The following is a 14155-nucleotide window of genomic DNA, read 5'->3' as shown; positions in this document are numbered from 1 at the left end:
AGCACCATATGGGTTAATTTCCTCATCAAATTGCAAAGGAAGCGACTTGTTGAAAAAAATCTGTTTACGCTGCGTTTTTAAAATAAAGCACGCCCTTTCTTAGCACATTTTGTTGTTCAAGATCAATGAACTCCATCTCTGAATGTGCCAATTGTGAACTAATAGCAATTGACTTGCATATTAGGCACAATGATGTTAGTTTTGGCTCAATTTCATCAAATGTTCATTTCATAAAAAGGTTCCAAAGTCAAGGCATAACTTGGAAATATGGAAGGCCATCAGTCTCGTTTTTAAGACTTATAAGTGTGGTCAACTGTGGTAGCATCTTTAAACTAGGTGGAATTATTTAAAGGGTCAATTATTTTCATGTTTAAGGCATTGGAACCAAACTGTTTTTGTATAATCTACTTCACATCTTTTATGCTCTCTTTTACATTATATGTCTATTGCTGTTTTGGTTATTATGCCCATACTGCTTGTTTGTATTTTCTCTGTAAAGCCTTTCATGTGGCCTTGTGGCAGCTGGAAATGTGCTATATAAATAAACTGAACTTAAACTTATTAACTTTTTTGAAGAGAGAAAAAAAAAAACAAAGCTCTGTTTTGTTGAATGTCTGGGATTTAATATCGCTCTCTCACCCAGGATATGCCTTTTAGGTGACAAAACTGAGGTTCCACATATTACAAATGATGACGTATAATACTGAGGTCTTGAAAAGATATTCATTGCCCAACACTTAAACTATGGATGAAATTCATGATTGAGAATGAATTAAATGAGAAAATGTTGGCTAAAATGAATGGCGATTACAAGGAAATAGATATATGGGAGATTTTCATTTTCACACTTAAAACATGAATGTATCAATCCTGCTATGCTCTGTACTATTGTTTTTAGAATTTTTATACTTTTGTTACTGGTTGTCAAATGATTTATTTTTTTTATAAATTAATGAACAAATTTATAAATTGTGAAGAACTTGTATACATTTTATATATTTGTATGGTACTGTATATCAAGTAAAAACTAATAAAATTTCATTTTAAAAAAAGCATCACACCAATTCAAATTTATTTATTGACTAGTATATTTTTCAATTAAGATTCATTAATTTCTCAAAATATTACTAGTTATACAATTATACAAATATTTTAAGATGAGTAAAGAAAAAACTGTATTAGTAATAATACAACTAACATGTTTTATTTACTTGTTTAAAAAATATATATATTGTTTTTTTATCCATAGAATATTTGTTCTTATTTTTATTTTCTACAAGACCATTTCCCCCAAAACTTTCCACAGATCTTCATAGCATAAATTTCAGACCCCCTAGTTGGACTCTAGTTTGATAATCCCTGAACTAGGCTTTGCGATGCAAATCTGATACCTTTTGATCAGACTAAAACAATGAAATGAATTAAAAAATTACAATAAAGTAAATAAATCACCTCTGCTGCTCCTGCATGATGTGTAGCTGCTCCAGTTTGACCTTGTGTTCGGCCTCCATGCGAGTCAACATGTCCTTGATCACAGCCATGAAAGAGTTAAACTGAGAAAAAACACAGACACAAAAGGTCACAAACACGACCAAAACAGTGTGTGAGCTGAAACGACATTGAATTGTATGAATGAACAAGCTTGTGCTGTCACCTGGTTAAGGTTAAGGTTGTTATCAATACTAAGCGACACAAGATGAGGTAAACTTTTTCCAGCAAGGTGCTCCTTTGGGATGCCCAGTTTCTTATGGGTAAAAGTGCACTTGTAGATGCCTAAAGAAACAAACAAACATAAATAAATAAAGTTTAAAGAAAATTTGTGTTTATTGCCATATAAGATTCTTTAGCTATGTCATGGCAAAATGTTTCCATAATAAAAAAAAACGTTCATAATAAAAAAAAAAAGACATCAACAGGTAAGATAAAAATAAAAAATAAAAATTTAAATTTAGTTTTTATAACATTTTTTTACCATTTTTTGAAGAAATAATATTTAAATATATTTCATTTAATGTATCTTCAGATAAAAATAGTTGTCTAACATTAAAAATAATATTAAAAATAGGGAATTCCAAAAGTTTGTGTTACAAAAAATTGTGTTATTTAATATAATTGCTTTGGAAATTATGTCAATTGGCAGGTGAAGACAATGAATATCTCTATACCTATTTGTAAAAATGTGAAACATACTTATTCTGACATGTATTAAATATATTAAACACATGATAGTATTAAACCACATTTAAACAAACAAAACCTTGATAAAATTGGCTTGAAGGACAGAGGCAAAGCTTTAATGTTTTAAAAGTCAGAAAAAATTTCAGTAGCAATTTGAATCTGGGCTACGGTCCTTAAACTTCTTTTTTTATAGGTCCTGTAAAATTAAAATGAAGTTTTTTAGATGTCAGAATTAGTATGTTAGTTTTAAGGATATCTATATAAGCTAGTGTGCTGAAAAACAGTGACAACATTTCCATTTAGAAGACAAACTTCCGAAGCTTGCAGTTTGCCACGTCCACCTATATGCATGATTGCTTTCTTATTCAAATCTTAATTTTCATTTCAACTTTTAATTTTCATTTGATGCACTTGTGCTCAAATACTCTTACTGGCAGAAATGTGAAATGCAAAATCCTATTGGCCATTTTTATAAAGAAGTAGGGCTATTAAATGCCCACCCTGTCTGCATGTTTTAGTTGAGATTACGTCAAATGTTTTATAAAAATTTGACATTTTAAAGCACTTCACAGGACTTTTAATAAGTCATCGAATTTACCTAAATTTTTCTTTACTCAAGATATTCAGTGTATAAAAGTCATAAAATAACACAGTTTGAGCAAATCTCATATTAACATGAGAAGTGAACCTAAAAAGCATCATACACGCATCTATGAAAAAAAAGAAGTCAGATTTATAGTTTTGTGTTGGAGTCAAACAAAGTAAAAAAAAAAATTATTTGTCATTTGTAAGAAATCTTAATTGTTATTAACTTTATCCATAGCTATTCTTTGTAGTCCTATACATAAAAAAAAATAACCAGCGCAATGAAGAGAAGAACTCAATTACCCAGAATGCCCATGAGCACAGCTGGTTCTCTGGATGGAATCTGCTGCAGGAATGGTAGAATTTCATCAATGACAAACCATTTATCCAGATACTCCAGTATCTTCCCAAGGCAAACCAAAGAGTTCACCCTCACCTAAAACAGCACAAAAAACTGAAATCAAACCTTAACAGCAACAAACCTCAAAACTACTGTACCAGTACATTGAATATTTTCTTATGTTATTAAACACATAAGAGGACACAAACCGCCAGTGAGGATGTCTGTAAACAGGTAGATTTGATACGAGGAATAAGAGAGTTCTTCATAGATGGGTACTCAATCAAATTGGCAAATGTGGGAATGATGTTAAGACAAAGTTCCTGTTTAACAACAAAAATAAATAAATTACACTTATAAATTACAATAACTGAAATCACACAATGATTAAAAACACAAATTATAAAATTTTTAAAAACATTCAGCTATAATTTTATGTTTTAATGTATTTACCTGTATTTGAACAGAAGGGGCCTCCACTGCTCTGTAAACCATAGGCAGAACACTGTTCTTGATGTCTTCAGGAGGCGTTTTGGTCAAAAGCAAGTCCATCTTTTGCAAAAATATCAGCAGAATCTGGATACATAAGAGAGAAGAGAAATAAATATAAAATAAGTATAAATTCTCCATAGGATTAGGAGCCACCCCATTAAATGTTTTGACTTGAAAAAGAAAAGAAAAAAAGAAAAGAATACAATGCTTAATAGCACAAAAAAGAAAAAAGATTTAAACAAGAACAATGCTAAAATGATTAAAAAAAAATTCTACAACACACAAATGTGCTAATAAAAACTAATAAAAACTACATTAATATCAGTTAAAAGCAGCCAAAAAGATGATTTTGCTTAATTAAAGAACTAAAAGCTCCCTGTTATTAAAGATGACTGAATGAGGTGTTTTATGTAATTCAAATTGAACAGCTATGCCTTGAAACTTCACAGAGGGACCTATCCTGAGAATCCTGGGAAGCTAGCATATTAAGTTAGTAAATCCTCACTTTTATTTTTAAATATGAGTACTGTCATTTCCTGTTTATGTGCTTAATATATATGCTGTATGTATTTGTTTAATATGTTGGTTATCTTTTTCATTTGGGGGGTTGTCAATTATGTTATTCTGCATTAGTTCATATTTTTTTCTTTATTGTTATTATTATTAGTAATAGCAGTAGTATATTTTGCATCAATATTTAAAAATCTAGTTAAATATAAATATTTTTGTAAATGTTAATGAAAAAATACACAAAACCACCAAAAAAGTAACATAAACAAAAAATATACATGCATTATCATGTAAACAACCACGAAGACTGATTGATGTTAACACTTCACTCACCATGTTGCTGGCCTGATGGCATGAAAAAAAATAAGCAATAATAAAAACTTTAACCTTAAAGTAATACAGCCACATAGTGGCATTGCAATGCAACATCACACCATTTAAGACAAGGCTAGAATGGTAAAGCATCACTGGAGCTTGGAGAAAGATTGTAGATCGCCAGTAGTAAAAAAAAAAATAACAGTAGTCAATAGCTCAATAGTCAATAGTTCCATCCACCTATTTTTATGCACACTTTGGATATGCACGTAAAAAACTATTTATAAAAAAGTCAAGATGGGCATAAAATTATAAAATGTGCATAAAAATTTTTACGATAAAAACACTTTTACCAAACAAATTCCATTATGCGCATTTAAAAAGTCGTGCGATTTTGTTATAAGAGATCACGTGATGATAAAAATGTGTATGAATGGATAAACCAGCAGGCTGACTGCATTGTAAAACATCTAAACAGTTTTTTTGGTCATTCTAAAACGCCTTTACCATTTCATTGTTAGTGTTATTATATTATTAATGACCTTCAGAACGGTCAAGAGCGTCTGTACTCTGCATCTCATGCCTTTAAACACCACCATGCATTTATTGCGCATCGACATACTGTGTCTTTTAAGGCGCAAGTGATTTATTAAATAAAGAAAAGATTAATGCAGCTTCTCCTACCGCAGCAATTTCCGTTTTTACTTTTGATATTTGGCACTAGTTAATCAGGAAGTGACAATTTTGTTTTCTTTGACTACTTGGATGGAAACTCTGCTTTGTTCGCATGTCTTTACGCAGTCTTCCAATTTTGCACATAATTTTAATTTACATCTTTGCATGAAAACATTGCTATAATTTTCCAGCATTCTTCAAGATTCCTGCTGTTGTATTCAACAAAATGAAGAAACTAAAACAGGTTTAATACAAGTAGACAAACTGTCATTTTCGGTTAACACTTTTAAAAAGGTTGCTAAAACCTGAAAGTAAATTTGCACTGAGTAGTATTCATGTATATACCTGTACTGGCTCCTGCATTTTGAAAACTGGGGTGAGGTCGGGGAGAACGAGGCGCACATACTCCTCTTTTGTACACTCCTCAGCAATGAGCAGCACGTTTGGAAGAATGAAGGGCACCATGTCAGGATTTACAAACTCAGACATAAGGGCTGGAAGGATTCTATACACAACAACTCTCTGATGACAGAAACACAGAACAAAACAATGTATACAAAAGGCTATAAAACACATGCATGTATAAACATCACAGATCAATGAGTCAGTATTTACTGGAAATACACCACAAGCATTTAGTATTTTTTCACAGATAAACTGAAATACTAGATATTTAAAGTTTAAACAATTTATTTGTTATTTTCTATGATAAATGGTGAAAAAAGTGAAAACATGGTGTGGGTTTGAGAAAAATTTTCGTATGTTATAAAAAATACACTTATAAATGTTTTCAATTGTTGTAATTGACACACAGGATTATTACACACAATAATAACTTAACACATTGAAGTGACATTAATATTGTGTTGGAATAAATCTGTATTTTGTCATTTCTATAGATGCATACAAACCTAAACCAATTATTTTGAAAATTGATGTAGAATATTATATGAAATACCACATAATCTGGCAAATTTTGGTTGAACAAATTCATGATTAATTCATCTGAATCGTTAGTGATGCTTGATGAATAACATTTGTGCACATTTTTGCTCTTGCCTTGGGCAGCTTAGGCAGCACTTTCGGGAGTCCTTTAAAGAACTGAGACTTCTGTAGGTTGTCCCGCTGGAAAAGCGAGTCGAAGTACTGAAGAGTCATCGCTCCAACATCATCGAAGAAGGGAATCTGAGCACAAACAATTTCACTTTTAGCCATGGCCTTGGTGATCCAGGCTGAATACTTTTCCCTGAACTTCAATAAAACAGCCCCAATAAAACAAAACACATTTTTTAATTAAATTAGATTTAATTTTTAAGTTTATTGCCATATCAGCTTATCTGGCTCTACCATGGCAAAAAACAAATCAAGTTTACAACCTTTCATAAATAACACTTTTCAATTATTATAATTATTATTATATCTTACAAATAAAAAGTCATCAACATCAATAAATAATACATACGATAAAAGGTTTAACTAATAATTTAAGATTAACCTTTTTAAGGCTTACTTTTGATAAAACAACTGCACACTTCTAGATAAATTAACATTTAAAAATATTTCCAAATGTCATTAGATGCTCACTGTATTTAATGAACTATTGTAACTATTGCAAAGTCATTAAAAGGCACTGAAAAATACCCTAACCAAAACAACCGGCAAAACACAAGAAACAACATGCTAAAAAACACAGTATGGAAAAGTTCCATTTTGAAAAAGAAAAGTACAATATAAAATGAAAAAAAAAGCTTGGCCAAACAAAAAAATCCCTGGAAAAACAGCAGTAAGGAGGGAAAGATCTGACCTTTGTCATCTGGTCTGCGTCTGGACGCACGTTGGAGGTGACGCTGAGCAGCATCTTCACATGTTGTCTGACCTCCTCGGGGATCTGACTCAACACTCCTGGACTCAGATGACTCAGCTGAAAATCAGGATGAGGATCATGATGAGATTAGCATTTTATGCTGCTCTGAATTAGCAGTTTTTACACCAGCATGTCAAATATTAGTGGCTTTGTTTCTATGAAATGAAACAAAATTGAACCAGGTTCAGATATCACAAAAGCCTGTATTAGGCATAAACTTGATTTTTTTTACCTTTAGAAAACAGTATACTCGTTTTAGGTTAAATCATTTAGGGTATGATAAAAGATAAAGAAAGTGCTGAATGCTGTGCCTATTTACTGCACAAAAAACAAAAATAAATCTTGCTGCCTAATTATTTTTAGCTCAATCAAATGAACTTTTCTAGTCACCTTAATTTACATCAGTCAAACTGACAACTGATATTAAGTACACTTTTAATACATTGTAATGTCATTATTATAATACACTGTTGATTGTCCTGAGTGTAATAAATCTAATAGGTAAACCATGGGTAAAGTAAATTGGTAAACCATGACAAATCTTTTGAGGTTTGATGAATAAAATGTTAAAAATAATTGTTGCTCAAAATATTCAAAAGTAATAATTAATGTATTAAATCAAATAGTTTGTAAAAAAAAAGCAATGTACATTAATTATCACTTTAGATCAATGTATGTTTCCTTGCAGGATAAAAGAAGTGCAAGTCTTCAATCTAAGTTCCAAAAAATATTGAGCTGCAAAAACAATTTGTTTTTGAACAATAAAAATACGAAATCTTTGAGCACCAAACCACTTGAATGATTTCTGAAAGATCATGTCAAACGTATTTACAATTAATGTTAAAGGTTTTGACTAGGGATGCACAATATATTGGCGGCCATATCGTTATCGGCCGATAAATGCTATTTTTAAGATTATCGTTATCGATCTGATGTCTAAATTAGGCCGATATCTTTAAGCCGATAAATTACGTAATTGTACAGACCTGTATGCCGCGCTCGCGTGGGCGGAACTTGTTCAGACTTGCCCAGTGCACTATAATGGAGCTCTCCTCACACTGATTATTCCTATTATTTCACAGTGGTTTATCATAAACTTATCATCGATCATTTTTCCCGCAATTGACAGCAAGAACGAGCACAGAAGCGTTATCTGATTGGCAAGCAGCAGCTACATGTTCAAAAGAATCAAAAACGCCAAATAGGATGAATCTGTGCCGCATTTTCTAAATGTACTATATATATTTAGCTGTTCACTTGTACGGGGGCTTATTTGTACATGTGTACATCACTGTAACACGTTTTATTCAAGAACATTTGAGCTGGTTTCAGTCCTTAGTGCTTTCATTTTCATCTTATTTAAATATATTTAACTTGCTTGTTGATGAAATCCCATTTTGTTATTTAACCTTATTAATTTTATGCAACAGTCAAGTTGCATGTTAATTTGCTATGAAGAAAAGGAATTATTATATTTTTTGCATGCTGATTTATGTGAAATCGTGAATATAGGTCTATAATCACCTTGCAATTTTGAAGTTAAAGCTTTTTTGCTTTGAGTATAGACTATTTAGTTCATAAGAGCAGTTCAATCTTTTATGAAGTTTGCTATATAAAAATATACCATTTTGAAATATTTATAAATATCGGCCTATATATATCGGCTATTGGCCTCCAAGTCTGAAGAATTATCGGTTATCGGTATCGGCCAAAAAATCCATATCGGTGCATCCCTAGTTTTGACCTTAATTTTATAATGTTTTTGACCTTGTAGTCTACTTTTAGAAATTATTAAATTAATAAAAATGTACTATCCCAAAGACATTTGACTGTTGGTGTATTATAAAATGCCATGGCATGGCTGATATTTTAATGTTTAGGTGCAATTTTAGTATATTACTGTGCCACATGAATACTTTAATGTAATAGTATATTGTTTTGGGTTGAAACGGGAGCAATAAGAGAGACAAAAAGCACCCCCAATGACATTGTTATGTAAAGCAGCTTCTGCAGAATCCCCACCTGGTCCAGCTGTCGACTGAAGCTCTTGAATATGTCCTGCTTGTTGACCTTAAAGACAGGCTTGCCCTCATTAAACACGGCGTGGATCAAGACGCCCAGTGAGTACATGTCAGAGGCTGAATCACAGCTGACCGACAGGATGTATTCAGGAGCCACATATTCTGGGTTCGGGAGGCAAAGAGGCGGGAGATTGGGGTCCCACTCTTTACACACATACTTGGGCTAAAAGGCAGAAACAAACAGTGCTTTAGGCTCCATCTTTGTTAAAAGCAACAGAAAGTAAGAGCTTGATCTCTGTTCTCTAGGACTTTAGAAACAGTAAATCTAATTTTTAACCTCAGCATCAGACGGGTTGCTGGAGGAGATGCTGAAGTCAAAGCCCATGATCTTCCAGGCTCCGCTTTTATTCAGGATGATGTTCTCTGAGCACAAGTTACCATGAACCATTTTAACTCCACTGTGGAGGAACGACAAACCCTCTGAGACCTGAGAAAGAAAACAGAAAGAAATGCTATAATTAACTAAGCATTTATGGCAATATTTAATAATTCATTATATCAATATTGTCAAACCATTATAATAATGTAAAACCACAATATTGAGGGCACTTTAAAATACAGGGAATAATCATTTATTATGTAAACATTCCTGGTTAAAATATTCAAATTGTTATGTTGGCAGTTGTTCATCACAACACCAAATGTTTGAAGACTTAATAGGTCATTTATTTTCAAACATTAGCATTTTCACGTTAATCTGGCTCATGCCACTAAAAAATTCTGTGACTATTAAAGAGTTTTTGTTGATTCACTTTGTACAGTAATTTTTTTTTTGTCAATTTGCTAACATTTTATATTTTAACTAAATTTTATGTGATCTAAAAAGTCATTTTCTTTGGTAAATATCCTGATAATACTGTATACATTGATAAGAGATACCGCAATTAATCGCAACAAGAAATATTTGATAGTGGCAGAAACCTTGTTGTACTAATTAATGTTTGAAAATAAAACACAAAAACCATTAATTCCTGCTAATTTTTACTTTGGAATATTACTTTAAAAAAATTTCAAACATTTTCTTAAGAAGGTTACCCTATTTGTTCTACTGAGAAACTTAATGAGTTAAATCGTGCTAGAAACATACTAAACCTGTTTCAAAAGTGTTAATTTCATATGCATAAACATGCAGCATCATGCTAAATCATGCAAACCAGTGTTTTTCAACCACATACCTGGAAGACCACCAGCTCTACACATTTTCATATCTCCTTACCCAAACACACCTAATTCAGATTATTTGCAGTGAATGAATGACCTGAAATGGTTCTGACAGACAAAGGAAACATCTAAAAAATGCAGTTGCGGTGTTCCTCCAGGAGCGTGGTTGAGAACCACTGATATAAACAACATTAAAACATGCTAACAATGTGTATATTTTGAATATATTTGAAAAAAAGATGGCCAACTTACTGTAATACTATTTAAACATTTTTTGCTACAAGATAAATCTAAGTACAAATCAGCAAAAACATGCTAAACATGTTAATAGATTTGACTAATGTTAGCACCTTGCTAGCAATATGATATTTAATAGCAGAAACATTTCAAATATTGCTGCACAATAAATCATTTCAGCAAGAATATGCAATGTGTTTATACAGGGCTAAATGCTAAGGATTGTTTTCGAATATTGCAGCTGGAAAAGATTTTCACTTGACCTATCAAAAAATTATTATAATTTAATCCATTAATTAATAATTAAAACTGTCAGGTCAGTATCCTCAGCAGTAAATAAATGAAGAACTTTTAAACAAATGTTACTGTAAGGAAAGTAATTAAATGCTATTTTCAAATAAAAAGTTAAAAGTTTTCTTGAGATTGGAATTGTTGGTGATTGTATGAGTGTTAATGGCCAGATTGGGTAGCTATACATGAACAAAAAAAAAAAATTAAGACCTGTTAAAAAAGGATTAAAGACCTACAACACAACATTTCAGTAGATTGAAGTCTTTTTATGGCCTAAAATGTAGCTTTTGAAATTTAAGACACTCGAGGAGACCCGAGGAGACACAATTTAGAAAAGCGGTGCCCAAACTCGGTGTGTCCTGCCCAGTGTAGCTCCAACTTCCTTTAACACACCTGCCTGGAAATTTCTAGAGCTCGATTAGCTGGTTCAGGTGTGTTTAATTGTGGTTGAAACTAATATATGCAGGACGTCGGCCCTCCAGGACCGAGTTTGGACAACCCTGATTTAGAACATATGACTTGCAAAATTTAAGCATAATGGAGTAAAAATTTATCACTTGCATGTGTTTTTAAGGCCTGTTACTGTGTAAAGCCGTGGTCAACCCATTGACTTTCATTCATATACATCCAAATAGGACAGACTTCAAGCACAAGCTCATGCAACAAGTTTCAAATGTCGCTGGGTTGCAGCAGGTTCAAGATTGATGAACTCTTGACCTGCGAAATCCGATCAGGTGATTGCATGAAACCAATAAATTAAAATGTGACCTCTCTGTACAAAAATGTAAAATATGGGTGGAGCATCCAATCGTCTTGTTTTATCCTGCCCCATTTAACAGTGCATATGACAGAATTTGAACATGATCAAACTCTATTGGGACTGTGGTTTGCATATTTAGGCACACAGAATTCTAAAATGTGTATCTTAAATAAAGGTTTATCTTATTAAATTATATTCACATTGAAGACTACAGTGTTATTTTACACATGATTATTTAAAGAGCTCCTAATATGGGTTTTTGAAAATGACCTTCCATGTAGTGTGTAACACAGCTCTAATTGAAGTGAAATATCCAGCTAAAGCTAAAATCTGAAAGAGGACAGTATTTAAAACTATTTTCATCTAAAAAAGTCGACTCACAGTGGTTAGAGTGAATCATCTTGTTAACGAGTCTTTAGATCTACGAAATATAACCCCCGTCCAATTGTTGCACACGCAAACCCGGGAAAATTTAAACCTGCGGCCCCGCCCACTAACACAGCAGCAAAAACAAACAGATCCTAAAGTCATGAGTCGTGAAGATGCTGTGCTTACCTGGATATTATTGGAGGTGTGGGGTAAAGGTGAGCTTTAGCAAGCTACACACTTACAATGGGCGATTCATTTGTTTGTCAAAGGAAGGATCAGAAAAGACTACTGATGTATGAGACTTTGACAGAGCTCGACAAAAACAGTAAATCAGTAAACCGCTCATGGATTAGGTTTTTCCTCCATTTTGCAATGGACAGACAATACACCAGGGGTGCGTGCAAAATAAGGCCAGTTTATTAGGCACACAGTCGAACAAAGGCAGCCTGCTGCACTGAGGGGGAGCGCTGGTGAGCGCGACAACCCCCTGGCTGGGGATGTAATCTCTGGGCAAAGCAGAGTGCAGGTAAGCCCTTAGGTTCAGAATAATTCAGCTTTTGTCGCTGTGTGGATTAATACTGAATGTGTGTGATTTAAGAATAGAGCAATATGCTGGTTTGCTTTCGGGGGTTAGGTGTCTAAATAACACTGTTGAGAACCGGGCACTGTTTACTGTGGTATTAGTAAGTTTACTAAGAAGTGTGTTTCGGGCTGCAATCGGATCCTATAAAAACATTGGCGACCATGGGCTTGATAAACCGTGCTGGGCATTTTACTATCTCGTTTTGAACGCTGTCGACCAATCGCAACAGGCTGTCATCAGTCTAATCAGCGCAGATTAGCTTTGCGCTAAGGAGGGCTTTGGGAACAAAATGAATCGCTGAACGATTCATATGGGAGTCGCTGAGATAACCAGGTAAAAATAAATGCATATTATAAGACCATGTAAGTGTTTTTTTGACCTTGCATGTAGATCAGTATGTTGTTAGAGACCCATAAAACTGAAATATGAGGCTTTTTAATTTATAATAAGGGCCCTTTATTTTCTATACATGAATATTGTTAGACTCAGAAAAGCATAAAGCATTGTAAATCTTAGTGCTATTTTATTAATATTTTCTTTTAATTAGTTTATTATATTTTATTTTATGCATGACTCAATTCTAAATAGAATCCTTGCAAACTATCAAATTTAATGAATCCTTTCTAAATACAGCCCTTTAATCTATCTGGTGAAACTGTAATTCATTTTGCAATACATAAAGAAGAAAATACATCTTGAATTTTTTTTCTAATATCATGCAGTTCTAATTGCCAGCCATAATTTTACAAATAATAAAAAAGCTTTCAGCTGATTTTGGTACCATCTAGAGATGCAATAGTTTTAGATTTTGGTTGTAAAATTATAGATAAAAGCGTCTGCTAAATGACTAAATGTAAAATGTAAATGTAGTCACGGTTTCACATCTCGATTATTATGCATTCATTAATTTCAAAACATAACTAGTTTGGAAAATCACATGAAAACTCCTTTTATTTTAAAGTGTTATTTATTGCTACTCTGTAATTAATTAATACAGCACAAAAATAATAATAAAAACAATAATAGTTCACATCTATTTGGACTATTAATGAGTGGAAAAAATGTTGTTGACATTTAATTTTACACTGAAAATAAATGACAGAACAATGAATAAATAAATAGTAAATAAAAATAAGAATAAATAAAAAATAGTATTGGCCTAATGTGAATTTAAGCATCTTATTAGCTAAGTATTTCCCTTTTAAATAGAACAGAAGTAGTCAAAGGCTGCTGAACCTCTATCTGAAAGGCACTTTTGATCAATTGTATTACATAATTGTTTGGTATTTTCATTTTATATATTTTTTTGTCTTTGAAGTAGAAATATGTATATTCCATACAAAGTATGAAGCTGATCTTGTCACATGATTCACCGTGTGCTCGCACGAGGTGGACAGAAGATTGGCCTTAGTATACAAGCTCGGTACTTAAAACTAGCACACAGCTGGGATAACTTTGATTAGATGCAGCAGTTTTGATTCGTGCAGAAATGGGGTGTTGAGAAGTCTTTACAATTAATTGAATGTGACAAATTAAAGCATGGTAAATAGTGAAATAAGTTAATCGTTGCATGCCTAGTACCATCTCAAACATTTAATGGCCTCCAGAATATTTCCAAATAAACTTATAAAGTAATCATTTAACAACAATGTATTATGAAAGCTGTAGTTTGTAGCTGTGAAATATGACATGTATTTGGTAAAATAATACTTTT

The 14155-nt window shown here is 32.5% G+C and overlaps 1 protein-coding gene across 5 annotated transcripts in view; it reads right to left on the bottom strand.

Moving 5' to 3' along the window:
* scyl2 (SCY1 like pseudokinase 2) overlaps positions 1 to 14155 on the bottom strand; it is a 124064-nt gene that overhangs the window by 103144 nt on the left and 6765 nt on the right. For 4 of the 5 annotated variants that reach the window (XR_012401591.1, XR_012401590.1, XM_005164828.5 and 1 more), the window contains 10 exons: positions 9318 to 9467; positions 8982 to 9203; positions 6900 to 7016; positions 6155 to 6280; positions 5441 to 5617; positions 3557 to 3679; positions 3313 to 3426; positions 3067 to 3199; positions 1655 to 1773; positions 1453 to 1553 (listed from right to left, as the gene is read on the bottom strand). Coding sequence is in view for 2 of the 5 variants with exons in the window: in XM_005164828.5 (XP_005164885.1) it covers positions 1453 to 1553; positions 1655 to 1773; positions 3067 to 3199; positions 3313 to 3426; positions 3557 to 3679; positions 5441 to 5617; positions 6155 to 6280; positions 6900 to 7016; positions 8982 to 9203; positions 9318 to 9467 (1382 nt within the window). In the remaining 3 variants the exon portion in view is untranslated. Of the gene's footprint in view, positions 1 to 1452; positions 1554 to 1654; positions 1774 to 2165; positions 3200 to 3312; positions 3427 to 3556; positions 3680 to 5440; positions 5618 to 6154; positions 6281 to 6899; positions 7017 to 8981; positions 9204 to 9317; positions 9468 to 14155 lie in introns of all 5 variants that reach the window. The other variant, XR_012401592.1, reaches the window with a different exon arrangement.

The sequence above is a fragment of the Danio rerio genome, chromosome 4 (assembly GCF_049306965.1).
Source record: "Danio rerio strain Tuebingen ecotype United States chromosome 4, GRCz12tu, whole genome shotgun sequence".
Taxonomy (NCBI): domain Eukaryota; kingdom Metazoa; phylum Chordata; class Actinopteri; order Cypriniformes; family Danionidae; genus Danio; species Danio rerio.
This window is presented reverse-complemented; position numbering and strand designations above follow the sequence as displayed.